This window comes from Hoplias malabaricus, chromosome 12, assembly GCF_029633855.1.
Source record: "Hoplias malabaricus isolate fHopMal1 chromosome 12, fHopMal1.hap1, whole genome shotgun sequence".
NCBI classification, from domain to species: domain Eukaryota; kingdom Metazoa; phylum Chordata; class Actinopteri; order Characiformes; family Erythrinidae; genus Hoplias; species Hoplias malabaricus.
In genome coordinates, this window is record NC_089811.1 from 37,787,242 (window position 1) to 37,813,609 (window position 26,368).

Sequence of the window (26,368 nt, forward strand, 5' to 3'; positions counted from 1 at the left end):
AGAGGCTCTGAGTGATAGGCAGTGTTTACACCTGCCTTGTAAAGCATGCAAAGTGAAGGATATAGTTAGTGGAAATGGCTCATGCATAATGTGAACTGAAGGAACGCATGTGTGAATATTGCCACCGGCCTCAAATTGTATCCTGTTAAACACAATTCACAAGACAATACAGGAGGTGTTGATTCCCCCTCTCTAGACCCCCTGGGCTGAGGATGTTCCTACTGCAAATGTGCCAAGGTGTGTGTGTGAGGATTTACAAAGCTTTGGTAATGGATTAGTAGATCGATTTGCAAGTTTGAGTCTCAACACTTCAGTGCAACTCACTCTGCAGGGAGACAGCTGCTAAACCCACCTGTCACTCACTCTGTGTGTCATTTATCGTGTGGATTTTAATGCTTGTTTATCTATGTTTTATATGCCCTTGTCTGTGTACGTGTGCGTCTGTGTGAAGGTGCAGCAGTGGCGTGAGAAGCAGGATGAAGTTGCTCGTCTGGAGGCGGCCATAGCAGCCCGCTGGGAGGAAGAGGAGAAGGAGAGGGAGAGAGGAGAGCAGGAGAGAGAGCACGCCAAGAGGAATAAACAAAAACAAAGGGTATGTCCCATGTGTATAACATACACCAGTGAATCACAAATGAGGCAAATAATTAGTGAATCATAACAATAAAGCATTTCAAGATCTGGAATCTATTAGATATCATAAAATACAGGTTTAATCACATTCATTAAACTGATCACTATCACTGATCACTATGATAGTGATATTCTGATCACTGTAATTAGAATTAGAATATGAGATGTTAGTAATAATAATAAGAATTCATTCATTATCTGTAAGCGCTTATCCAGTTTAGGGTCGCGGTGGGTCCAGAGCCTACCTGGAATCATTGGGCGCAAGGCAAGAATACACCCTGGAGGGGACGCCAGTCCTTCACAGGGCAACACACACTCTCACACACACATACGGACAATTTTCAGTCGCCAATCCACCTACCAATGTGTGTTTTTGGACTGTGGGAGGAAACCGGAGCACCCAGAGGAAACCCACACAGACACAGAGAGAACACAACAACTCCTCACAGACAGTCACCCGGAGGAAACCCACGCAGACACAGAGAGAACACACCACACTCTTCACAGGCAGTCACCCGGAGGAAACCCACGCAGACACAGAGAGAACACACCACACTCCTCACAGACAGTCACCCGGAGGAAACCCACGCAGACACAGAGAGAACACACCACACTCCTCACAGACAGTCACCCGGAGGAAACCCACGCAGACACAGAGAGAACACACCACACTCCTCACAGACAGTCACCCGGAGGAAACCCACACAGACACAGGGAGAACACAACAACTCCTCACAGACAGTCACCCGGAGGAAACCCACGCAGACACAGAGAGAACACACCACACTCCTCACAGACAGTCTCCTGGAGGAAACCCACGGGGACACGGGGAGAACACACCAACTCCTCACAGACAGTCACCCGGTATGGGAATCGAACCCAGAACCTCCAGGCCCCTGGAGCTGTGTGACTGCGACAATACCTGCTGCGCCACCGTGCCGCCCATAATAATAATAATAATAATAACAACAACAATAATAATAATAATAATAATAATAATAATAATAATAATAATAATAATAATAATAATAATAATAATAATAATAATAATAATTATTAGTGTTAACGTAGTGTTATAAGGCGGCACGGTGGCTTAATGCTTAGCAGGGTTCAAGTCCCATCTGGGTGGAGTGTCCATGTTCTCCCCGTGCCTGTGTGGGTGTCCTCCGGCGTCTCCGGTTTCCTCCCTCAGTCCAAAAGAAAAACGGTATAACTATGGTAAGTGAATAGTTGGTTCTCAAGGTGTTAGTTGCCAGAGAAATGGTCAGGCATGAAGATCTGAGGGCTCTTTATTAGAACCAGTCCAGTTGGCCCTGAATGGTCACTGTCAGAAATGATGAGAACTTTCGGCAGTGGTCCAGATAAGAAACCAACCACAAACCAGTGACAAGGTGTTGTGTACCCAAGGTTAATTAATGCATGAGGACAGTGAAGGATATTCCAACTACTCGGAAACAATCACAGGACTACAGCAGAGTCCACAGGATCTTTTAAAGATATTCATGGGAGAAAAAGTCCTAGCTGCTTATTCACAGACAGGTAAGAGTGTCCATGCACACCTCTGTCCACAGTCTAAATGGTGGTCTATAATGGACCTGGGAGTGTTGGAACTGGACCTGGGAGTAGAATAATGTCACTTGCTCCAGTGGGTCCCTGTTTGATGTGCTGTAAAACGAAGAATATCCCCTTAATTCAACCAATACCAAGTGATGTAAAGCTAACCCTCAGTGTAGGAAATCAGTGTCGCCCTTTACACCAAGTGCATATGACAGTGACACAGCAAAAACATATTTCAAAGTTTTGCACATTTAGTTTCATTCAGATTTTTTTGTCAGGTTTATTGTTGACAAATAATGGGTTTCCTGCGGCATTGGACCTCCTCTACCCAACCATACTTCATACAGCTCAGTTGAAAATACTCTTCACTTTTTATTCTGTAGCAGCACATTAGTTTTTTCTTTTATTGTATCATTTTAATCATGTTTTCTTTTACAATGTTTGTGCTTTCTTTAATTGCATTATTTTAATTGTTTTCATTCATTCATTCATTGTCTGTAACCCTTATCCAGTTCAGGGTCGCGGTGGGTCCAGAGCCTATCTGGAATCATTGGGCGCAAGGCGGGAATACACCCTGGAGGGGGCGTCAGTCCTTCACAGGGCAACACACATTCACTCACACACTCACACCTACGGACACTTTTGAGCCGCCAATCCACCTACCAACGTGTGTTTTTGGACTGTGGGAGGAAACCGGAGCACCCGGAGGAAACCCACGCAGACACAGAGAGAACACACCACACTCCTCACAGACAGTCACCCGGAGGAAACCCACGCAAACACAGGGAGAACACACCACACTCCTCACAGACAGTCACCCGGAGGAAACCCACGCAGACACAGGGAGAACACACCACACTCCTCACAGACAGTCACATGGAGCGGGAATCGAACCCACAACCTCCAGGCCCCTGGAGCTGTGTGACTGCGACACCTACCTGCTGCGCCACAGTGCCACCGCCCATTTTAATTGTTTGAAATTATTTTAATAATTTTTATTCTTGCTCTTAATTTAACTCTGTTCTTTATTATAAAGCACTTTGAGCTGCCCCTGTGTATGAAAGGTGCTCTATAAATAAACTAGCCTTGTCTTTTGCCTGGTAGCTTTTCCACTAGCACAGCTCAGTGATGTAGCAAACAAACAGTCTCTAACGGACAACGTCAGCGATTGTGTTATACGTCGTTTATTCATTGTGTATTCACATGTTGGGTTTGGATTTTTGGGACTGAACACTTCTCCACCTCGTATCTGCTCAGAATATTGTTTCTTCCTTGATTCACTCTCCAGCTCTGACTCTTTAGTCAGCCACCAATCCAGGGTGCGATTAAATCTTCAAAATCACAGCATAATTTTATGAGCTGCTGTTGTGAGACAGATCAAATAAATGTCATCTTTAATGTAGCTTGGATGTTTTATAAAAAGATGGTTTGTGTAGAATGTCTGCATTGTGATTGACAAATCTCACTCTGCGAGGTTTACACATCACATTTTGTCCCTGCTCTTCATGCTTGGACACGGAAGCCCTCACAGATGGGCACGATGAAATAAAATGATATAAAGATGTTCCTGAGACTAAGCTCCACATTATTTATTGGCTTCTGCCAGTTTTATAAACCAATAACTGTTGAGTATCACTTGTAAATTTTTTTTTCTCTCAAATACTTTTTTCCTACTAGAAGGGTGACATAAATTATTTTTTAAATGGCTAACATTTCACGTGTTATGTCAATTATACCAGATATTTTTTTCAATTAGGGCGGCACAGTGGTGCAGCAGGTGGTGTCTCAGTCACACAGCTCCGTGGGTTTCCTCCGGGTGACTTTCTGTGAGGAGTGCGGTGTGTTCTCCCTGTGTCTGCGTGGGTTTCCTCCGGGTGACTTTCTGTGAGGAGTGTGGTTTGTTCTCTCTGTGTCTGCGTGGGTTTCCTCCGGGTGACTGTCTGTGAGGAGTGTGGTGTGTTCTCCCTGTGTCTGCGTGGGTTTCCTCCGGGTGACTTTCTGTGAGGAGTGTGGTGTGTTCTCCCTGTGTCTGCGTGGGTTTCCTCCGGGTGACTGTCTGTGAGGAGTGTGGTGTGTTCTCTCTGTGTCTGCATGGGTTTCCTCCGGGTGACTGTCTGTGAGGAGTGTGGTGTGTTCTCTCTGTGTCTGCGTGGGTTTCCTCCGGGTGACTTTCTGTGAGGAGTGTGGTGTGTTCTCCCTGTGTCTGCGTGGGTTTCCTCCGGGTGACTTTCTGTGAGGAGTGTGGTGTGTTCTCCCTGTGTCTGCGTGGGTTTCCTCCGGGTGACTGTCTGTGAGGAGTGTGGTGTGTTCTCCCTGTGTCTGCGTGGGTTTCCTCCGGGTGACTGTCTGTGAGGAGTGTGGTGTGTTCTTCCAGTGTCTGCGTGGGTTTCCTCCGGGTGACTGTCTGTGAGGAGTGTGGTGTGTTCTCCCTGTGTCTGCGTGGGTTTCCTCCGGGTGACTGTCTGTGAGGAGTGTTGTGTGTTCTCTCTGTGTCTGCGTGGGTTTCCTCCGGGTGACTGTCTGTGAGGAGTGTGGTGTGTTCTCCCTGTGTCTGCGTGGGCTTCCTCCGTGTGACTGTCTGTGAGGAGTGTGGTGTGTTCTCCCTGTGTCTGCATGGGTTTCCTCCGGGTGACTGTCTGTGAGGAGTGTGGTGTGTTCTCCCTGTGTCTTTGTGGGCTTCCACCGGGTGACTGTCTGTGAGGAGTGTGGTGTGTTCTCCCTGTGTCTGCGTGGGTTTCCTCCGGGTGACTGTCTGTGAGGAGTGTGGTGTGTTCTCCCTGTGTCTGCGTGGGTTTCCTCCGGGTGACTGTCTGTGAGGAGTGTGGTGTGTTCTCCCTGTGTCTGTGTGGGTTTCCTCCGGGTGACAGTCTGTGAGGAGTGTGGTGTGTTCTCCCCGTGTCTGCGTGGGTTTCCTCCGGGTGACTGTCTGTGAGGAGTGTGGTGTGTTCTCCCTGTGTCTGTGTGGGTTTACTCCGGGTGACTGTCTGTGAGGAGTGTGGTGTGTTCTCCCTGTGTCTGCGTGGGCTTCCTCCGGGTGACTGTCTGTGAGGAGTGTGGTGTGTTCTCTCTGTGTCTGCATGGGTTTCCTCCGGGTGACTGTCTGTGAGGAGTGTGGTGTGTTCTCTCTGTGTCTGCATGGGTTTCCTCCGGGTGACTGTCTGTGAGGAGTGTGGTGTGTTCTCCCTGTGTCTGCGTGGGTTTCCTCCGGGTGACTGTCTGTGAGGAGTGTGGTGTGTTCTCCCTGTGTCTGCGTGGGTTTCCTCCGGGTGACTGTCTGTGAGGAGTGTGGTGTGTTCTTCCAGTGTCTGCGTGGGTTTCCTCCGGGTGACTGTCTGTGAGGAGTGTGGTGTGTTCTCCCTGTGTCTGTGAGGGTTTCCTCCGGGTGACTGTCTGTGAGGAGTGTTGTGTGTTCTCTCTGTGTCTGCGTGGGTTTCCTCCGGGTGACTGTCTGTGAGGAGTGTGGTGTGTTCTCCCTGTGTCTGCGTGGGCTTCCTCCGTGTGACTGTCTGTGAGGAGTGTGGTGTGTTCTCCCTGTGTCTGCATGGGTTTCCTCCGAGTGACTGTCTGTGAGGAGTGTGGTGTGTTCTCCCTGTGTCTTTGTGGGCTTCCACCGGGTGACTGTCTGTGAGGAGTGTGGTGTGTTCTCCCTGTGTCTGCGTGGGTTTCCTCCGGGTGACTGTCTGTGAGGAGTGTGGTGTGTTCTCCCTGTGTCTGCGTGGGTTTCCTCCGGGTGACTGTCTGTGAGGAGTGTGGTGTGTTCTCCCTGTGTCTGTGTGGGTTTCCTCCGGGTGACAGTCTGTGAGGAGTGTGGTGTGTTCTCCCCGTGTCTGCGTGGGTTTCCTCCGGGTGACTGTCTGTGAGGAGTGTGGTGTGTTCTCCCTGTGTCTGTGTGGGTTTACTCCGGGTGACTGTCTGTGAGGAGTGTGGTGTGTTCTCCCTGTGTCTGCGTGGGCTTCCTCCGGGTGACTGTCTGTGAGGAGTGTGGTGTGTTCTCTCTGTGTCTGCATGGGTTTCCTCCGGGTGACTGTCTGTGAGGAGTGTGGTGTGTTCTCCCTGTGTCTGTGTGGGCTTCCTCCGGGTGACTGTCTGTGAGGAGTGTGGTGTGTTCTCCCTGTGTCTGTGTGGGTTTCCTCCGGGTGACTGTCTGTGAGGAGTGTGGTGTGTTCTCCCTGTGTCTGTGTGGGTTTACTCCGGGTGACTGTCTGTGAGGAGTGTGGTGTGTTCTCCCTGTGTCTGCGTGGGCTTCCTCTGGGTGACTGTCTGTGAGGAGTGTGGTGTGTTCTCTCTGTGTCTGCGTGGGTTTCCTCCGGGTGACTGTCTGTGAGGAGTGTGGTGTGTTCTCCCTGTGTCTGCGTGGGTTTCCTCCGGGTGACTGTCTGTGAGGAGTGTGGTGTGTTCTCCCTGTGTCTGTGAGGGCTTCCTCCGGGTGACTGTCTGTGAGGAGTGTGGTGTGTTCTCCCTGTGTCTGTGTGGGTTTACTCCGGGTGACTGTCTGTGAGGAGTGTGGTGTGTTCTCCCAGTGTCTGCGTGGGTTTCCTCCGGGTGACTGTCTGTGAGGAGTGTGGTGTGTTCTCCCTGTGTCTGCGTGGGTTTCCTCCGGGTGACTGTCTGTGAGGAGTGTGGTGTGTTCTCCCTGTGTCTGTGTGGGTTTACTCCGGGTGACTGTCTGTGAGGAGTGTGGTGTGTTCTCCCAGTGTCTGCGTGGGTTTCCTCCGGGTGACTGTCTGTGAGGAGTGTGGTGTGTTCTCCCTGTGTCTGTGTGGGTTTACTCCGGGTGACTGTCTGTGAGGAGTGTGGTGTGTTCTCCCAGTGTCTGCGTGGGTTTCCTCCGGGTGACTGTCTGTGAGGAGTGTGGTGTGTTCTCCCTGTGTCTGTGTGGGTTTACTCCGGGTGACTGTCTGTGAGGAGTGTGGTGTGTTCTCCCAGTGTCTGCGTGGGTTTCCTCCAGGTGACTGTCTGTGAGGAGTGTGGTGTGTTTCCCTGTGTCTGTGTGGGCTTCCTCCGGGTGACTGTCTGTGAGGAGTGTGGTGTGTTCTCACTGTGTCTGTGTGGGTTTACTCCGGGTGACTGTCTGTGAGGAGTGTGGTGTGTTCTCCCTGTGTCTGCGTGGGTTTCCTCCGGGTGACTGTCTGTGAGGAGTGTGGTGTGTTCTCCCTGTGTCTGCGTGGGTTTCCTCCGGGTGACTGTCTGTGAGGAGTGTGGTGTGTTCTCCCTGTGTCTGCATGGGTTTCCTCCGGGTGACTGTCTGTGAGGAGTGTGGTGTGTTCTCCCTGTGTCTGTGTGGGCTTCCTCCGGGTGACTGTCTGTGAGGAGTGTGGTGTGTTCTCCCTGTGTCTGTGTGGGTTTCCTCCGGGTGACTGTCTGTGAGGAGTGTGGTGTGTTCTCCCTGTGTCTGTGTGGGTTTCCTCCGGGTGACTGTCTGTGAGGAGTGTGGTGTTTTCTCCCTGTGTCTGCGTGGGCTTCCTCCGGGTGACTGTCTGTGAGGAGTGTGGTGTGTTCTCTCTGTGTCTGCGTGGGTTTCCTCCGGGTGACTGTCTGTGAGGAGTGTGGTGTGTTCTCCCTGTGTCTGCGTGGGTTTCCTCCGGGTGACTGTCTGTGAGGAGTGTGGTGTGTTCTCCCTGTGTCTGCGTGGGTTTCCTCCGGGTGACTGTCTGTGAGGAGTGTGGTGTGTTCTCCCAGTGTCTGCGTGGGTTTCCTCCGGGTGACTGTCTGTGAGGAGTGTGGTGTGTTCTCTCTGTGTCTGCATGGGTTTCCTCCGGGTGACTGTCTGTGAGGAGTGTGGTGTGTTCTCCCTGTGTCTGTGTGGGCTTCCTCCGGGTGACTGTCTGTGAGGAGTGTGGTGTGTTCTCCCTGTGTCTGTGTGGGTTTCCTCCGGGTGACTGTCTGTGAGGAGTGTGGTGTGTTCTCCCTGTGTCTGTGTGGGTTTACTCCGGGTGACTGTCTGTGAGGAGTGTGGTGTGTTCTCCCTGTGTCTGCGTGGGCTTCCTCTGGGTGACTGTCTGTGAGGAGTGTGGTGTGTTCTCTCTGTGTCTGCGTGGGTTTCCTCCGGGTGACTGTCTGTGAGGAGTGTGGTGTGTTCTCCCTGTGTCTGCGTGGGTTTCCTCCGGGTGACTGTCTGTGAGGAGTGTGGTGTGTTCTCCCTGTGTCTGTGAGGGCTTCCTCCGGGTGACTGTCTGTGAGGAGTGTGGTGTGTTCTCCCTGTGTCTGTGTGGGTTTACTCCGGGTGACTGTCTGTGAGGAGTGTGGTGTGTTCTCCCAGTGTCTGCGTGGGTTTCCTCTGGGTGACTGTCTGTGAGGAGTGTGGTGTGTTCTCCCTGTGTCTGCGTGGGTTTCCTCCGGGTGACTGTCTGTGAGGAGTGTGGTGTGTTCTCCCTGTGTCTGTGTGGGTTTACTCCGGGTGACTGTCTGTGAGGAGTGTGGTGTGTTCTCCCAGTGTCTGCGTGGGTTTCCTCCGGGTGACTGTCTGTGAGGAGTGTGGTGTGTTCTCCCTGTGTCTGTGTGGGTTTACTCCGGGTGACTGTCTGTGAGGAGTGTGGTGTGTTCTCCCAGTGTCTGCGTGGGTTTCCTCCGGGTGACTGTCTGTGAGGAGTGTGGTGTGTTCTCCCTGTGTCTGTGTGGGTTTACTCCGGGTGACTGTCTGTGAGGAGTGTGGTGTGTTCTCCCAGTGTCTGCGTGGGTTTCCTCCAGGTGACTGTCTGTGAGGAGTGTGGTGTGTTTCCCTGTGTCTGTGTGGGCTTCCTCCGGGTGACTGTCTGTGAGGAGTGTGGTGTGTTCTCACTGTGTCTGTGTGGGTTTACTCCGGGTGACTGTCTGTGAGGAGTGTGGTGTGTTCTCCCTGTGTCTGCGTGGGTTTCCTCCGGGTGACTGTCTGTGAGGAGTGTGGTGTGTTCTCCCTGTGTCTGCATGGGTTTCCTCCGGGTGACTGTCTGTGAGGAGTGTGGTGTGTTCTCCCTGTGTCTGTGTGGGCTTCCTCCGGGTGACTGTCTGTGAGGAGTGTGGTGTGTTCTCCCTGTGTCTGTGTGGGTTTCCTCCGGGTGACTGTCTGTGAGGAGTGTGGTGTGTTCTCCCTGTGTCTGTGTGGGTTTCCTCCGGGTGACTGTCTGTGAGGAGTGTGGTGTTTTCTCCCTGTGTCTGCGTGGGCTTCCTCCGGGTGACTGTCTGTGAGGAGTGTGGTGTGTTCTCTCTGTGTCTGCGTGGGTTTCCTCCGGGTGACTGTCTGTGAGGAGTGTGGTGTGTTCTCCCTGTGTCTGCGTGGGTTTCCTCCGGGTGACTGTCTGTGAGGAGTGTGGTGTGTTCTCCCTGTGTCTGCGTGGGTTTCCTCCGGGTGACTGTCTGTGAGGAGTGTGGTGTGTTCTCCCAGTGTCTGCGTGGGTTTCCTCCGGGTGACTGTCTGTGAGGAGTGTGGTGTGTTCTCCCAGTGTCTGCGTGGGTTTCCTCCGGGTGACTGTCTGTGAGGAGTGTGGTGTGTTCTCCCTGTGTCTGTGTGGGTTTCCTCCGGGTGACTGTCTGTGAGGAGTGTGGTGTGTTCTCCCTGCGTCTGTGTGGGTTTACTCCGGGTGACTGTCTGTGAGGAGTGTGGTGTGTTCTCCCTGTGTCTGCGTGGGCTTCCTCCGGGTGACTGTCTGTGAGGAGTGTGGTGTGTTCTCTCTGTGTCTGCGTGGGTTTCCTCCGGGTGACTGTCTGTGAGGAGTGTGGTGTGTTCTCCCTGTGTCTGCGTGGGTTTCCTCCGGGTGACTGTCTGTGAGGAGTGTGGTGTGTTCTCCCTGTGTCTGCGTGGAGTTCCTCCGGGTGACTGTCTGTGAGGAGTGTGGTGTGTTCTCCCTGTGTCTGTGTGGGTTTCCTCCGGGTGACTGTCTGTGAGGAGTGTGGTGTGTTCTCCCTGTGTCTGTGTGGGTTTCCTCCGGGTGACTGTCTGTGAGGAGTGTGGTGTGTTCTCCCTGTGTCTGCGTGGGCTTCCTCCGGGTGACTGTCTGTGAGGAGTGTGGTGTGTTCTCCCTGTGTCTGCGTGGGCTTCCTCCGGGTGACTGTCTGTGAGGAGTGTGGTGTGTTCTCTCTGTGTCTGTGAGGGCTTCCTCCGGGTGACTGTCTGTGAGGAGTGTGGTGTGTTCTCCCTGTGTCTGTGAGGGCTTCCTCCGGGTGACTGTCTGTGAGGAGTGTGGTGTGTTCTCCCTGTGTCTGTGTGGGTTTACTCCGGGTGACTGTCTGTGAGGAGTGTGGTGTGTTCTCCCAGTGTCTGCGTGGGTTTCCTCCGGGTGACTGTCTGTGAGGAGTGTGGTGTGTTCTCCCTGTGTCTGCGTGGGTTTCCTCCGGGTGACTGTCTGTGAGGAGTGTGGTGTGTTCTCCCTGTGTCTGTGTGGGTTTACTCCGGGTGACTGTCTGTGAGGAGTGTGGTGTGTTCTCCCAGTGTCTGCGTGGGTTTCCTCCGGGTGACTGTCTGTGAGGAGTGTGGTGTGTTCTCCCTGTGTCTGTGTGGGTTTACTCCGGGTGACTGTCTGTGAGGAGTGTGGTGTGTTCTCCCAGTGTCTGCGTGGGTTTCCTCCAGGTGACTGTCTGTGAGGAGTGTGGTGTGTTTCCCTGTGTCTGTGTGGGCTTCCTCCGGGTGACTGTCTGTGAGGAGTGTGGTGTGTTCTCACTCTGTCTGTGTGGGTTTACTCTGGGTGACTGTCTGTGAGGAGTGTGGTGTGTTCTCCCTGTGTCTGCGTGGGTTTCCTCCGGGTGACTGTCTGTGAGGAGTGTGGTGTGTTCTCCCTGTGTCTGCATGGGTTTCCTCCGGGTGACTGTGAGGAGTGTGGTGTGTTCTCCCTGTGTCTGTGTGGGCTTCCTCCGGGTGACTGTCTGTGAGGAGTGTGGTGTGTTCTCCCTGTGTCTGTGTGGGTTTCCTCCGGGTGACTGTCTGTGAGGAGTGTGGTGTGTTCTCCCTGTGTCTGTGTGGGTTTACTCCGGGTGACTGTCTGTGAGGAGTGTGGTGTGTTCTCCCTGTGTCTGCGTGGGCTTCCTCCGGGTGACTGTCTGTGAGGAGTGTGGTGTGTTCTCTCTGTGTCTGCGTGGGTTTCCTCCGGGTGACTGTCTGTGAGGAGTGTGGTGTGTTCTCCCTGTGTCTGCATGGGTTTACTCCGGGTGACTGTCTGTGAGGAGTGTGGTGTGTTCTCCCAGTGTCTGCGTGGGTTTCCTCCGGGTGACTGTCTGTGAGGAGTGTGGTGTGTTCTCCCTGTGTCTGCATGGGTTTCCTCCGGGTGACTGTCTGTGAGGAGTGTGGTGTGTTCTCCCAGTGTCTGCGTGGGTTTCCTCCGGGTGACTGTCTGTGAGGAGTGTGGTGTGTTCTCCCAGTGTCTGCGTGGGTTTCCTCCGGGTGACTGTCTGTGAGGAGTGTGGTGTTTTCTCCCTGTGTCTGTGTGGGTTTACTCCGGGTGACTGTCTGTGAGGAGTGTGGTGTGTTCTCCCAGTGTCTGCGTGGGTTTCCTCCAGGTGACTGTCTGTGAGGAGTGTGGTGTGTTTCCCTGTGTCTGTGTGGGCTTCCTCCGGGTGACTGTCTGTGAGGAGTGTGGTGTGTTCTCACTGTGTCTGTGTGGGTTTACTCTGGGTGACTGTCTGTGAGGAGTGTGGTGTGTTCTCCCTGTGTCTGCGTGGGTTTCCTCCGGGTGACTGTCTGTGAGGAGTGTGGTGTGTTCTCCCTGTGTCTGCATGGGTTTCCTCCGGGTGACTGTGAGGAGTGTGGTGTGTTCTCCCTGTGTCTGTGTGGGCTTCCTCCGGGTGACTGTCTGTGAGGAGTGTGGTGTGTTCTCCCTGTGTCTGTGTGGGTTTCCTCCGGGTGACTGTCTGTGAGGAGTGTGGTGTGTTCTCTCTGTGTCTGCATGGGTTTCCTCCGGGTGACTGTCTGTGAGGAGTGTGGTGTGTTCTCTCTGTGTCTGCATGGGTTTCCTCCGGGTGACTGTCTGTGAGGAGTGTGGTGTGTTCTCCCTGTGTCTGTGTGGGTTTACTCCGGGTGACTGTCTGTGAGGAGTGTGGTGTGTTCTCCCAGTGTCTGCGTGGGTTTCCTCCGGGTGACTGTCTGTGAGGAGTGTGGTGTGTTCTCCCTGTGTCTGTGTGGGTTTCCTCCGGGTGACTGTCTGTGAGGAGTGTGGTGTGTTTCCCTGTGTCTGTGTGGGCTTCCTCCGGGTGACTGTCTGTGAGGAGTGTGGTGTGTTCTCACTGTGTCTGTGTGGGTTTACTCTGGGTGACTGTCTGTGAGGAGTGTGGTGTGTTCTCCCTGTGTCTGCGTGGGTTTCCTCCGGGTGACTGTCCGTGAGGAGTGTGGTGTGTTCTCCCTGTGTCTGCATGGGTTTCCTCCGGGTGACTGTGAGGAGTGTGGTGTGTTCTCCCTGTGTCTGTGTGGGCTTCCTCCGGGTGACTGTCTGTGAGGAGTGTGGTGTGTTCTCCCTGTGTCTGTGTGGGTTTCCTCCGGGTGACTGTCTGTGAGGAGTGTGGTGTGTTCTCCCTGTGTCTGTGTGGGTTTACTCCGGGTGACTGTCTGTGAGGAGTGTGGTGTGTTCTCCCTGTGTCTGCGTGGGCTTCCTCCGGGTGACTGTCTGTGAGGAGTGTGGTGTGTTCTCTCTGTGTCTGCGTGGGTTTCCTCCGGGTGACTGTCTGTGAGGAGTGTGGTGTGTTCTCCCTGTGTCTGCGTGGGTTTCCTCCGGGTGACTGTCTGTGAGGAGTGTGGTGTGTTCTCCCTGTGTCTGCGTGGGTTTCCTCCGGGTGACTGTCTGTGAGGAGTGTGGTGTGTTCTCCCTGTGTCTGCATGGGTTTCCTCCGGGTGACTGTGAGGAGTGTGGTGTGTTCTCCCTGTGTCTGCATGGGTTTACTCCGGGTGACTGTCTGTGAGGAGTGTGGTGTGTTCTCCCAGTGTCTGCGTGGGTTTCCTCCGGGTGACTGTCTGTGAGGAGTGTGGTGTGTTCTCCCAGTGTCTGCGTGGGTTTCCTCCGGGTGACTGTCTGTGAGGAGTGTGGTGTTTTCTCCCTGTGTCTGTGTGGGTTTACTCCGGGTGACTGTCTGTGAGGAGTGTGGTGTGTTCTCCCAGTGTCTGCGTGGGTTTCCTCCAGGTGACTGTCTGTGAGGAGTGTGGTGTGTTTCCCTGTGTCTGTGTGGGCTTCCTCCGGGTGACTGTCTGTGAGGAGTGTGGTGTGTTCTCACTGTGTCTGTGTGGGTTTACTCTGGGTGACTGTCTGTGAGGAGTGTGGTGTGTTCTCCCTGTGTCTGCGTGGGTTTCCTCCGGGTGACTGTCTGTGAGGAGTGTGGTGTGTTCTCCCTGTGTCTGCATGGGTTTCCTCCGGGTGACTGTGAGGAGTGTGGTGTGTTCTCCCTGTGTCTGTGTGGGCTTCCTCCGGGTGACTGTCTGTGAGGAGTGTGGTGTGTTCTCCCTGTGTCTGTGTGGGTTTCCTCCGGGTGACTGTCTGTGAGGAGTGTGGTGTGTTCTCCCTGTGTCTGTGTGGGTTTACTCCGGGTGACTGTCTGTGAGGAGTGTGGTGTGTTCTCCCTGTGTCTGCGTGGGCTTCCTCCGGGTGACTGTCTGTGAGGAGTGTGGTGTGTTCTCTCTGTGTCTGCGTGGGTTTCCTCCGGGTGACTGTCTGTGAGGAGTGTGGTGTGTTCTCCCTGTGTCTGCGTGGGTTTCCTCCGGGTGACTGTCTGTGAGGAGTGTGGTGTGTTCTCCTTGTGTCTGCATGGGTTTACTCCGGGTGACTGTCTGTGAGGAGTGTGGTGTGTTCTCCCAGTGTCTGCGTGGGTTTCCTCCGGGTGACTGTCTGTGAGGAGTGTGGTGTGTTCTCCCAGTGTCTGCGTGGGTTTCCTCCGGGTGACTGTCTGTGAGGAGTGTGGTGTGTTCTTCCTGTGTCTGTGTGGGTTTCCTCCGGGTGACTGTCTGTGAGGAGTGTGGTGTGTTCTCCCTGTGTCTGTGTGGGTTTACTCCGGGTGACTGTCTGTGAGGAGTGTGGTGTGTTCTCCCTGTGTCTGCGTGGGTTTCCTCCGGGTGACTGTCTGTGAGGAGTGTGGTGTGTTCTCCCTGTGTCTGCATGGGTTACCTCCGGGTGACTGTCTGTGAGGAGTGTGGTGTGTTCTCCCTGTGTCTGCGTGGGCTTCCTCCGGGTGACTGTCTGTGAGGAGTGTGGTGTGTTCTCCCTGTGTCTGTGTGGGTTTACTCCGGGTGACTGTCTGTGAGGAGTGTGGTGTGTTCTCCCAGTGTCTGCGTGGGTTTCCTCCGGGTGACTGTCTGTGAGGAGTGTGGTGTGTTCTCCCTGTGTCTGCGTGGGTTTCCTCCGGGTGACTGTCTGTGAGGAGTGTGGTGTGTTCTCCCTGTGTCTGTGTGGGTTTACTCCGGGTGACTGTCTGTGAGGAGTGTGGTGTGTTCTCCCAGTGTCTGCGTGGGTTTCCTCCGGGTGACTGTCTGTGAGGAGTGTGGTGTGTTCTCCCTGTGTCTGCGTGGGTTTCCTCCGGGTGACTGTCTGTGAAGAGTGTGGTGTGTTCTCCCTGTGTCTGCTTGGGTTTACTCCGGGTGACTGTCTGTGAGGAGTGTGGTGTGTTCTCCCAGTGTCTGCGTGGGTTTCCTCCGGGTGACTGTCTGTGAGGAGTGTGGTGTGTTCTCCCCGTGTCTGCGTGGGTTTCCTCCGGGTGACTGTCTGTGAGGAGTGTGGTGTGTTCTCCCCGTGTCCACATGGGTTTCCTCCGGGTGCTCCGGTGTCCTCCCACGCTCCAAAAACACATGTTGGTATGTGGATTGAAGACTCAAAAGTGTTTGTAGGTGTGAGTGAATGTGTGAATACACATCCCCGCCTTGCGCCCAATGATTCCACGTAGGCTCTAGACCCACTGCGACCCTGAATGCATAAATGATTACAGATAATGAATGAATTTTTTCACTTGCCCATCCAGACTTCATTTGAACAGGGGAAACCACTGAGAATCTCGGTGCTGAAAGTTAGCACACTGTACCAACTTTGACCACAAGCAGTCAAACTCAGTAAACTTTCATATCTCTGCAGTGTTCATTTGTGTTTCCCTTCTGGCTCACCTCAGTAGTAGGAAGAAAAAACTTGAGGAAGAATAGCTTTCAGTCACATTCACTGCACCCAAGCGTAGAACAACAGCGATGAAAAGGGTAGACCACTCATAAAAGTTTTACTTCTGACTGAAGTATAACAGAATGACCGCAAAGGACTTTCCTCCACAGATTTTAACTTATAAGACACCGCCAAACTCAGATTGAGTATCAATATTGCACTAATACTGCTGAATCGATTACTCTGAGCTGTGTTGGGAACAGTTTGTTTCTGCCGTGGCCCGCTGCGAGGGAAGGCTGCGAGACACTGCTGGCCTCATTAGCTTGATGAATGTGTTGTGTCGTGTGTGGGTGTGAGGGTGTCTCCTCAGTCTCCTCAGTGTTTGTGTTGGAGATTTTGACTGTGTGACCTCACATTCCTCCTTCCTGCTCCCCTTAATGAAGTCACTTCCTCCAGGGCTGTCGCTGATGGATGATGTCGTTTGGGCTGTAATGGATTACGCGTACACCTGCCGCTACGCTCTCCTCTCTCACACCGTGAAACATTATCTCATTTCCACACCACATTCCATTCCATCTGTAACAGTCAATAAGAGCGACGCGTGAATATCAAACCTCATCTCTAGCTTCTTTACCTTCAGGACAACTTTCTTTTAATTACAATTTATGAATTGGTTCAGGCAGTCGAAGTCTGAAAGTGACTCCATTGACCAACACACACCTGTTGGAGTGAGCCAGAGCATAAATGATCTGAAAGACATGTAGCTTTCAATGAGCTGTTTATATTATCATAGAGAACTTTAAATATCTAAATGAATGTAAAAAAAACAAAGAATAGACCGTTTCTATGATGTGATCTTGGTATAATAACAGTGCTAACACTTGACTTTGCTAATTGGTAGTAAGCAGGTAACAGAATGGAAATAGTATGACAACAAGCTGCATTTATTCATTAATTAAATATCTGTGCTTGTCTGTGATTCGTTATTTTTGCCACTAATGGGGCTTTTCCGCGGCAGGGTACCTGCTCTAACTCAACTCGGCTCTACACTGATCTTTTGCTTTTCCAGTAGAAATATTCGGTACCTGGAACTGGTACTTTTTTAAGAACCTGCTTGCCGAGGTGGGATTAAACTGTGATGTGTGAATTTTGCAGAGTCAGTCGTGGCAAAATGCAGACATCCAGCACAAACCATTCATTCATTCATTATCTGTAACCCTTATCCAGTTCAGGTCCTTCACAGGGCAACACAGACACACACACACATTCACTCACACACTCACATCTACGGACACTTTTGAGTCACCAACCCACCTACCAACATGTGTTTTTGGACTGTGGGAGGAAACCGGAGCACCCGGAGGAAACCCACGCAGACACAGGGAGAATACACCACACTCCTCACAGACAGTCACCCGGAGGAAACCCACACAGACACAGAGAGAACACACCACACTCCTCACAGACAGTCACCCGGAGGAAACCCACGCAGACACAGGGAGAACACACCACACTCCTCACAGACATTCACCCGGAGGAAACCCACGCAGACACAGGGAGAACACACCACACTCCTCACAGACAGTCACCCGGAGGAAACCCACGCAGACACAGGGAGAACACACCACACTCCTCACAGACATTCACCCGGAGGAAACCCACACAGACACAGGGAGAACACACCACACTCCTCACAGACAGTCACCCGGAGGAAACCCACACAGACACAGGGAGAACACACCACACTCCTCACAGACAGTCACCCGGAGGAAACCCACACAGACACAGGGAGAACACACCACACTCCTCACAGACAGTCACCCGGAGGAAACACACGCAGACACAGGGAGAACACACCACACTCCTCACAGACATTCACCCGGAGGAAACCCACGCAGACACAGGGAGAACACACCACACTCCTCACAGACATTCACCCGGAGGAAACCCACACAGACACAGGGAGAACACACCACACTCCTCACAGACAGTCACCCGGAGGAAACCCACGCAGACACAGGGAGAACACACCAACTCCTCACAGACAGTCACCCGGAGGAAACCCACGCAGACACAGAGAGAACACACCACACTCCTCGGGAATTGAACCCACAACCTCCAGGCCCCTTATGGCTAATTGCTTACAATTTGTTTACATAATATTACCATATCATTACACATGCAACCACAATGACAGTATCTCTTCCTGTGTGTATCTCTCTCTCTCTCTCTCTCTCTCCCTCTCTCTCTCTCTGTCTCTCTCTCTCTGTCTCTCTCTCTCTCTCTCTCTCTCTCTCTCTCTCTCTCTCTCTCTCTGTCTCTCTCTCTATCTCTCTCTGTCTCTCTCTCTCTATCTATCTATCTATCTATCTATCTATCTATCTATCTATCTATCTATCTATCTATCTATCTATCTCTCTCTCCATCTCCCTCTCTCTCTCTTTCTGATTCACTATCTCTCTATCTCTCTCTCTTTCTGATTCTCTCTCTCTCTCTCTCTTTCTCTTTCTGATTCACTATCTCTCTCTCTCTCTCTCTCTCTCTCTCTCTCTCTCTCTCTCTCTCTCCCTCTCCCTCTCTCTGTCTGTCTCACTCTCTCTCTTTTTCTCTTTCTGATTCGCTATCTCTCTCTATCATTCTTTCTCCCCCCTCTCTCTCTATCTCTCTCTCTTTCTGATTCACTATCTCTCTCTCTATCTCTCTCTCTCTTTCTGATTCACTATCTCTCTCTCTCTCTCTCTCTCTCTCTCTCTCTCTCTCTCTCTCTCTCTCTCTCTTCTGATTCTCTCTCTCCCTCTCTCTCTGTCTGTCTCACTCTCTCTCTTTTTCTCTTTCTAATTCGCTATCTCTCTCTATCATTCTTTCCCCCCCTCTTTCTCTCTCTCTACCTGTCCGTCTCACTCTCTCTCTCTCTTTCTGATTCACTATCTCTCTTTATCACTCTTTCTCTCTGTCTCTCTCTCTCTCTCTCTCTCTCTCTCTCTCTCTGTCCATCAGGTGCGTGAGTTTCAGGAGGAGCAGTGCAGGAGGAGAGCGGAGTGGAGGAGGAGGGAGGAGAAGAGACTGACACAGCTCAGGAGAGAGATGGAGGAACAAGCTCAGAGAGATAAAGAGAGGTAGGCGGTCTCAAGGACGGAAAAGGACAGATAAACCACATCCACTCTCCACCCACTCCTCTCACCTTCATCAGCTCACAGGGTTAGAGTCTCACATCCTACAGCACAGCGCTGACTAAAGAGCACAGAGAATTAACCCCTTAAACCCTGTGATTCACGTATTAGCATCAGGACGTATTTCCCAGGTTTAGTCTAAGTTTTAGTCCAGTACTAACTCTATAACTACGGTAGATTTATTTATGACTACTATTCGTTACTTAATCAGAGTTGTAATTGTTAATTGTTGGCTGTGAAATTGTGGGATGTGGGGTTGTAGACGCCACATTAACAGAAGTCTGATCGTGGCTCTAATGATCACAGTCAAAAGATTTGTCTCACTGCAGCCCTCACACTGTGGATCTGACGAGAGTGTGTGCTGCTCCTGGGAGTCTGCTGATGATCTGAGAGACTGTCTGCATGAGTCTGCCCTGCTCTGTTTCTCTCTCTGAGTGTGTGTGTGTGTGTGTGTGTGTGCTGGTCTCAGGCCATTAGAGACTCTTTTACTTTTAACTCAGTTCAGCAGACTACCAGGGGTCAGTGGAGAGAGAGAGAGAGAGAGAGAGAGAGAGAGAGAGAAGGAGAGAGGGAGAGAGACGGGGAGAGACAGGGAGAGACAGGGAGAGAGAGAGAGAGAGAGAGAGAGAGAGAGAGAGAGAGAGAGAGAGAGACAGGGAGAGAGAGGGAGAGAGTGAGAGAGAGAGAGAGAGTGAGAGAGAGAGAGAAGGAGAGAGGGAGAGAGACGGGGAGAGACAGAGAGAGAGAGAGAGACAGGGAGAGAGAGAGAGAGACAGGGAGAGAGAGGGAGAGAGTGAGAGAGAGAGAGAGAGAGAGTGAGAGAGAGAGAGAGACGGGGAGAGAGAGAGAGAGAGAGAGAGAGAGAGAGAGGGAGAGAGAGAGAGAGAGAGAGAGAGAGGGAGAGACAGGGGGAGAGAGAGAGAGAGAGAGAGAGAGAGAGAGAGAGAGACGGGGAGAGGAAAGGAGGTAGAATATGGGAAATTGGAGTACAGATGAAGGAAAGAATAGAGAGGTCACAGTTCTGGAAGAGGTTAGAGAGGCAGAATGACAGGAATGAGAGAAGGAACAAGTAAGACAAGCAGGGGAAATGAGTGAGAGAGTATTAGAGACAGCGAGAGACTTGGGGGCTGTTCCACTCTTGTACCCCCTGTTGAAATGATGGGTGTGTATCACATTAAGCATGTTACACATCAAGGTGATTTGTGTTTGTAAAGAATATGCCACTGTGCTCCTCTCTGCTGTGCTCCTCCTCAGACCCTTAGATTTGTCAGCTGAGAGTTTTACTGTGTAGGATACTGTGTGTGTGTGTGTGTGTGTGTGTGTGTGATTTGTCTCTGTGTTTATGCTGTAGAGTGCAGTTCAGAGAGAACCTGCTGGAGCAGAGGAAACAGGAGCAGGAGTCTAAAATCAAACTGAAACAGAGAGAGGAGGAGGAAAGAGAGGAGAGACTCAGCAACTTACGCAATCAGGTATAACCTCACTTCTCTCTTTCTGGTTTTGTCTTTCCCTGTTTTCCTCTCTGTCACTCTCTTCCTGCACCCCTCCCCCCATCTCCTTTTCTTCCTGTCTGTTTTATTCAATCATTCTTTGTCTCTTTCTCAGTTTGTCCTTGTCTGTCCATCTCTCTCTCCGTCTCTCCCTATGTCTCACTGTCTCGCTCATATCTCTCTCTCTCACACACACACACACCCCTCACCTTAGCAGAGGGAATTTGTAGCAGTACTGCCCCCATGTGGTAAAGCATAACATACCAAGCTGCTTCATTCAGAAATGATGTAGTGCTCAATTCCCGAAAGCAGAGCAGTCCTCTGCTCCCTTCGGCTTCTGTGATACTTCTGTTGACGTATTATCAGCTGGTATTTATGGACAAAGCCACAGAACACAATCAGCACTACAATGCCAGCCTGGCCTCCAGTGTACTGTTCAATACCACAGTTCCTTCACAACTTCAAAGGAGATGTGGGAGGGAACTGTTGGCTCTTATTTCACAGCAGTGTGTAGTAGAGACTCGGAATTGAAGCAACGAGCCATTCACAGTTGTATGTTCCCGTGACTGTACCGCTTTGGGTTGTTTCTGTTGTATTTGAAGTAACATGAAGTGAGTCACAAGAGTGACGCTCGTAGCTCTTCTACAGTAAGCTATTTTTTCCAAGCAACATACACCATCATCATGACGCTGTATGTCCACACATCGATGAAGCCTGAATTCAGCTGTGTACACATTTTGTAAAAGTTCCATTGAAAAGCATTGCTAGTAGAATAGAAGCCGCTGTTCATGAGAGTAGTGTAGAGGCCTGTGGAAAGGTGGAGCTGCCTTCTCTGGAGCGATGGAGCCCCATTCATTTTTTTTTGGCATGATCTGGATTATGATCCAGAACTCATCACACAGTATCATTACCTGACCACACTAATGCTGAGTGCCATCACATCTTGACAACAATGTTTTTCATTGGAGCAGCAGGTAGTGTCGCAGTTGCACAGCTCCAGGGTCCTGGAGGTTGTGGGTTCGAGTCCTGCTGTGTGTTCTCCCTGTGTCTGCGTGGGTTTCCTCCGGGTGACTGTCTGTGAGGAGTGTGGTGTGTTCTCCCTGTGTCTGTGTGGGTTTCCTCCGGGTGACTGTCTGTGAGGAGTGTGGTGTGTTCTCCCTGTGTCTGTGTGGGTTTCCTCCGGGTGACTGTCTGTGAGGAGTGTGGTGTGTTCTCCCTGTGTCTGCGTGGGTTTCCTCCGGGTGACTGTCTGTGAGGAGTGTGGTGTGTTCTCCCTGTGTCTGCGTGGGTTTCCTCCGGGTGACTGTCTGTGAGGAGTGTGGTGTGTTCTCTCTGTGTCTGCGTGGGTTTCCTCCGGGTGACTGTCTGTGAGGAGTGTGGTGTGTTCTCTCTGTGTCTGCATGGGTTTCCTCCGGGTGACTGTCTGTGAGGAGTGTGGTGTGTTCTCTCTGTGTCTGCGTGGGTTTCCTCCGGGTGACTGTCTGTGAGGAGTGTGGTGTGTTCTCCCTGTGTCTGCGTGGGTTTCCTCCGGGTGACTGTCTGTGAGGAGTGTGGTGTGTTTCTCCCTGTGTCTGCGTGGGTTTCCTCCGGGTGACTGTCTGTGAGGAGTGTGGTGTGTTCTCTCTGTGTCTGCGTGGGTTTCCTCCGGGTGACTGTCTGTGAGGAGTGTGGTGTGTTTCTCCCTGTGTCTGCGTGGGTTTCCTCCGGGTGACTGTCTGTGAGGAGTGTGGTGTGTTTCTCCCTGTGTCTGCGTGGGTTTCCTTTAAAGTTTCACTACACATTTATAATTAAAGACACAGGTCAGTTCTTTCGCCTCCTGAGTTAAGAGGAGTTAAGGATGCACTACATATTGTTTTGTTCTTTAACTCATAAACAAGTTTATTTTAGTAGTATGTTTATTCACAAACATTGTTTACAGGCATTGTAAACTCAAAAGTGTGTGAGTGTGTGTGTCGCCCTGTGAAGGACTGGCGCCCCCTCCAGGGTGTGTTCCCGCCTTGCGCCCAGTGATTCCGGGTAGGCTCCAGATCCACCACCGCCCTGAACCGGATAAGGGTTACAGATAAGGAATGGATAGATTTAGAAGCTGAAAAACCCATTTTACATTGATTAAAAAAACCTGTTCACCAGATGGGGACATTAAGTTGCACATGTGGTCTCACAGTGCGTCGGCTCAGACAGTGGAATGCAGAGTTCATCAAAAATCAAGACGGTGATGTTTGTAAGTGTATCGAGTTTGTTGCGTGTCTGTTAGCTGCAGCTGTTGTGAGTTCAGTCCATCTGAATTATTGCATATTTGTGCATTAAAGAAGAAGGTAAATCCCACCTCATCCATCTCTGTGGTTTTTGGATGTGAGGCAAAGCAAGTTTATTTATAGAGCACCTTTCATACAAAACAATAAAAAAAACAGTTTAATGAAAAGCCAGAATAAAAATCATAAAAGTCCATTAAAACAATTACATAAAATGATTAAAAATTATTAAAACAATTTAAAATGATCCAATAAAAGAAAAGAACTAAAGTGCCGTTACAGAATAAAAGTGGAGAGTGTTTTAAAGCGAGCTGTAGCTGCTCAAACAGGAATGTTTTAAATATTGATTTAAAAGGGGGGAAAATGCCCGCAGATATTCAAAACATGCTGAACATCTGGAAGTTTAAAAAGCTTCAGATCCAACCTGGACTTTAATGTGCACCATTAGACTGGACATCAAAGATATTCATCTGTGTAAACGTTACGTTCATTAAAGGTGCACTGAGCATTTGGCCAGAATGGAAAGAATTAGGATTACAGGAGGGATACATACATTGGAATGTTTTGTCTGTGTGTGTGTGTGTGTGTGTGTTTGGGGATATGTGTGTGGGGGGGTGGGTGTGGGTGTGTTTGGGTGTGTGTGTGTGTGTGTGTGTGTGTGGGTGTGGGTGGGTGGGGTGTGGGGGTCGGGGGGTTCTGTGTGTGGGGGAGGTGTGTAGGTGTGTGGATGGGTGTGGGGTGGGGGTGGGTGGGTGTGTGGGGGTTGTGTGTGGAGGTGGGTGTGTGGGGGGGTGTGGGGATGGGGTTGTGTGTGGGTGTGTGTGTGTGTGTGTGTGTGTGTGTGTTTGGGGATATGTGTGTGGGTGTGGGGGGGTGGGTGTGTGTGTGTGGGTAGGTGGGGTGTGGGGGTGGGGGGTTCTGTGTGGGGGAGGTGTGTAGGTGTGTGGATGGGTGTGGGGGGGTTGTGTGTGTGGGGGGGTGTGGGGTGTGTGTGTGGGGGGGGTTGTGTGTGTGTGGGTGTGTGTGTGGGGGTGGGGGTGGGGGGGGGGGGTTTGCACAAGACGCACTAGTTGGAGAGTTTAAAGATGGAGTGTGTTTTTTTTTTTTTTTTATTATACACCAAGACATTTAAAGTGCAGGAAAATTATAGACACTAGAAGAGAAGTGTTAATAATAATAACAATACATTATATTTATAAAGAGCTTTCCAAGAACTCAAAGACGCTTACAATAGTTAATACATTACAGGGGAGAAAAGATATTTTTGAGGTTTAATTTGAATATATAGAGAGAGTTGGAGAATGCTGGACTGAAGGGGGAAGAGAGTTCCAGAGTCACGGAGCAGATCTAGAGAAAGAGCGATCACCGTAGCTGTCGAGGCTGGAGGGAGGGACAGTGAGCAGCCCGACTGAGGAAGACCTGAGTGTGTGCATGGGTTTGTAGGGATGGAGAAGAGCAGACAGATGTGAAGGAGCAAGGTTATTGAGAGCTTTGTAATTGAAAAGCAGTATTCTGAATTGAATACGGTACTTTATGGGAAGCCAGTGAAGATGTTGGAGAACAGGGGTGATGTTGCGGTGAGAGCGAGTGCGGGTGAGAAGGCGGGCAGCAGAGTTCTGAACAATCTGAAGTCTGTGGACAGAGGAAGAGCTGATGCCAAAGAGAAGAGAGGTGCAGTGGTCTAAACGGATGGAGAGAATAAGGATTTCAGCAGCAGGTTGAGAAAGAGATGGCCTGATTGTGGAGATATTACACAGATGAAAATATGACGTTTTGATTGTAGAACTGATGTGGGCACCGTGTGAAAGAGTTGAGTCGAGGATGACACCCAGATTACGAACCGGGGAAGAAGGAGATACACTCACACAAGTGTTGTGTACATTTGTAACAAGAGCACAGTAGAAGACCATTCATTTCCATCCTGAGAAGACAGTTCCAATGCACATTCTACAGCTCAATGAAGAGGTTCAGAGTACAGCCTCCTGCGTGTTGTGTGCACGTATTTCCACCCGATAGCTCTCTAAATCCCTCTATTTCTATGTAGTACACCTTTAGGCTTTTGCTTTAATAAGTCAAAATAGAATATAAATGCTCCTCACTGTCACGGCAATGGTCCCCTAATCACTGTTCACTGCATTACCACGAGATAGAAGACCACCTCTCTACAGAAGATTACAGCGAGGAACCAAAGTCCTGATCCAAGTTAAAGCTTCCGTTTCTTTCTCAGGTGGCTGTAGTGGCAGAGGCAGATCCCGAGAGGATGATGGCACAGACTGAATCATGGAGAGTCCGTCTTCAGCCTGAGAAAGAAGAGTTTACACTGCAGAAACCTCTCTATCAGTTATACACTTATACGGATACACAGGTGACACACACTCTCACAAACACACACATAAACGTACTCATATAGCGCTGATGAGCAGGGCCAGTGTAGAATTATCAGTATCACTTTTCCACCTCCCAAACCAGGCACTAGGAAAACAATACCGTCACGGAGTGTTTTTCCTGCTGTAACCTTTCATTTATAACATATCAGTGACATCATTAATGCTTCATATTACAGTCCTGAGGATTAAGACTAAGAGAACGCACACACACACGTGTGCAGCATTTGTTTGAGCAACCTGACACATGTTGTGCCAACTTTAACCTGTTTTTTTCATTACTTTATGTTGCGAAACCTGCTCATGGCCTTGAGCTCATGTAAATTGAGCAACATATGACATTGTTTTCCATAAAACTAATGTTTAGAGTCGATTATTTCGAAATCATCTACAAAGCCACAAAGAATGTTTGACTTGGGTTAATGTGACAACTCTGGAATATTCACACGGCCGTGGGCCAAGGACAAACAGTGATTCAGCGTTTCTCTGCATCAGTACACCCAAAGACATGCCTGTTATATTCGTAAGGGGTGGAGTTACAGGATCACATTCTCTGAAGCTCAGCAGCAGAGATGATAACAGATTTAAACTCAGTTTACATGGGAATAAGCCACCACATATTTCAGGCATGGAACCTATACGACTCGACTCGGCTCGGTTCCCTGGGAACATGTACTTTTTAGTTCCTCGTGTACGGTTCCAGTCGAGCCGAGTAGGTACTAAATGGTGAGGTGTAAACCCTGCAGAGCTCTGATTGGCCAGAGACCTGTCAGCCACCAGGAAACACAGAGCTCCAAAAACAACTCTGAAGTTACACCAACTTACACATTTGTTTTTATCCGAACCACACCGGGAGCTGGTAACATTACCCCAAGGTGTTTTGAACAGGTTCAAACACTCCTTTTGGTTCCGAAAATCTCCAGCAAAAGCTAAACGTGCAAGAAGTAAAACTGAGTTGTGAGAACTGGGGCGCGGAGCTGTGTTCAGTCCCAAAAAACACAAACAACACGTGAATAAACAACAAGTAAACAGCATCTAACTTTACCACCGCTTGTTGTAGTTTGTAACGCATGCGGTCCCATTAAAGACGGGGGTTTGTGACATCACCAGCTCCATTTTGCAGGAGAGCTGCAGTGGAAAAGTGAGTCGAGTCGAGCCAATCCCATGCAGTGGAAAAGTACCGTTAGAAAATCCTTTCCGTTTGAATCAAGGCTGAAGTGATTACGCACATTGTTGGCTCTTAAATGACTTTCAATGATGTTCTTCAGCAGCTCTGTGGAAGATAATGATAGAACCCGTGTTTGGTTTGGAGTCCACAAATGTGTGTATGTAGAAAACAACTTTCTAGACTCAACAAGTACAAACCAAAACAGCTGGAGGTATGCGAAGATTGCGCTTATCTGTCATTGATGTAACTCTGCAGCAGCAGTTTACAGAACCCAGTTTAGCTCAAGGAGAGCCATTGTTTGGACAAATGATTTGCCAAGTTTAGTGCACATCCTGGAAAATATATTTTTACATGTTTAAAGGTGTGTGTGTGTGTGTGTGTGTGTGTGTTCCAGATCATTGCTGACCCTAGGGTTCGTATTGAGCAGGCTCTCAGGACAGCTGGCCTCCACAACTCACCCTACGCCAAAGCCGTCCTCTCTGAGATTAAGCCTCCCAAACCTCCCAGGCGGGACACAGAGTCCAGCGTCCTCAAGTCCTGATCACACAGTTAACCTTCACGCAAGCTGAGGCCATGGTTAATGTTCCACCACGATCATAATCAACAACATACACCAGGATGCCCTGGATATTTGCCCCCAGCGCATATACACTGTTTTCTTGGCAGCTTGTAGGTCATTTCCATTTGCAGTGTAC

The 26,368-nt window shown here is 50.6% G+C and overlaps 1 protein-coding gene across 4 annotated transcripts in view; it reads left to right on the forward strand.

The window, feature by feature from the left end:
• Window positions 1-26,368, forward strand: part of LOC136664072 (coiled-coil domain-containing protein 148-like) — a 115,750-nt gene extending 89,382 nt beyond the window's left edge. For all 4 annotated transcript variants that reach the window (XM_066641104.1, XM_066641106.1, XM_066641108.1 and 1 more), the window contains 5 exons: window positions 452-592; window positions 18,210-18,328; window positions 19,734-19,851; window positions 24,349-24,486; window positions 26,068-26,368. In XM_066641104.1, coding sequence (XP_066497201.1) covers window positions 452-592; window positions 18,210-18,328; window positions 19,734-19,851; window positions 24,349-24,486; window positions 26,068-26,214 — 663 coding nt within the window. In that variant the 3' untranslated portion in view covers window positions 26,215-26,368. The remainder of the gene's footprint in view (window positions 1-451; window positions 593-18,209; window positions 18,329-19,733; window positions 19,852-24,348; window positions 24,487-26,067) is intronic.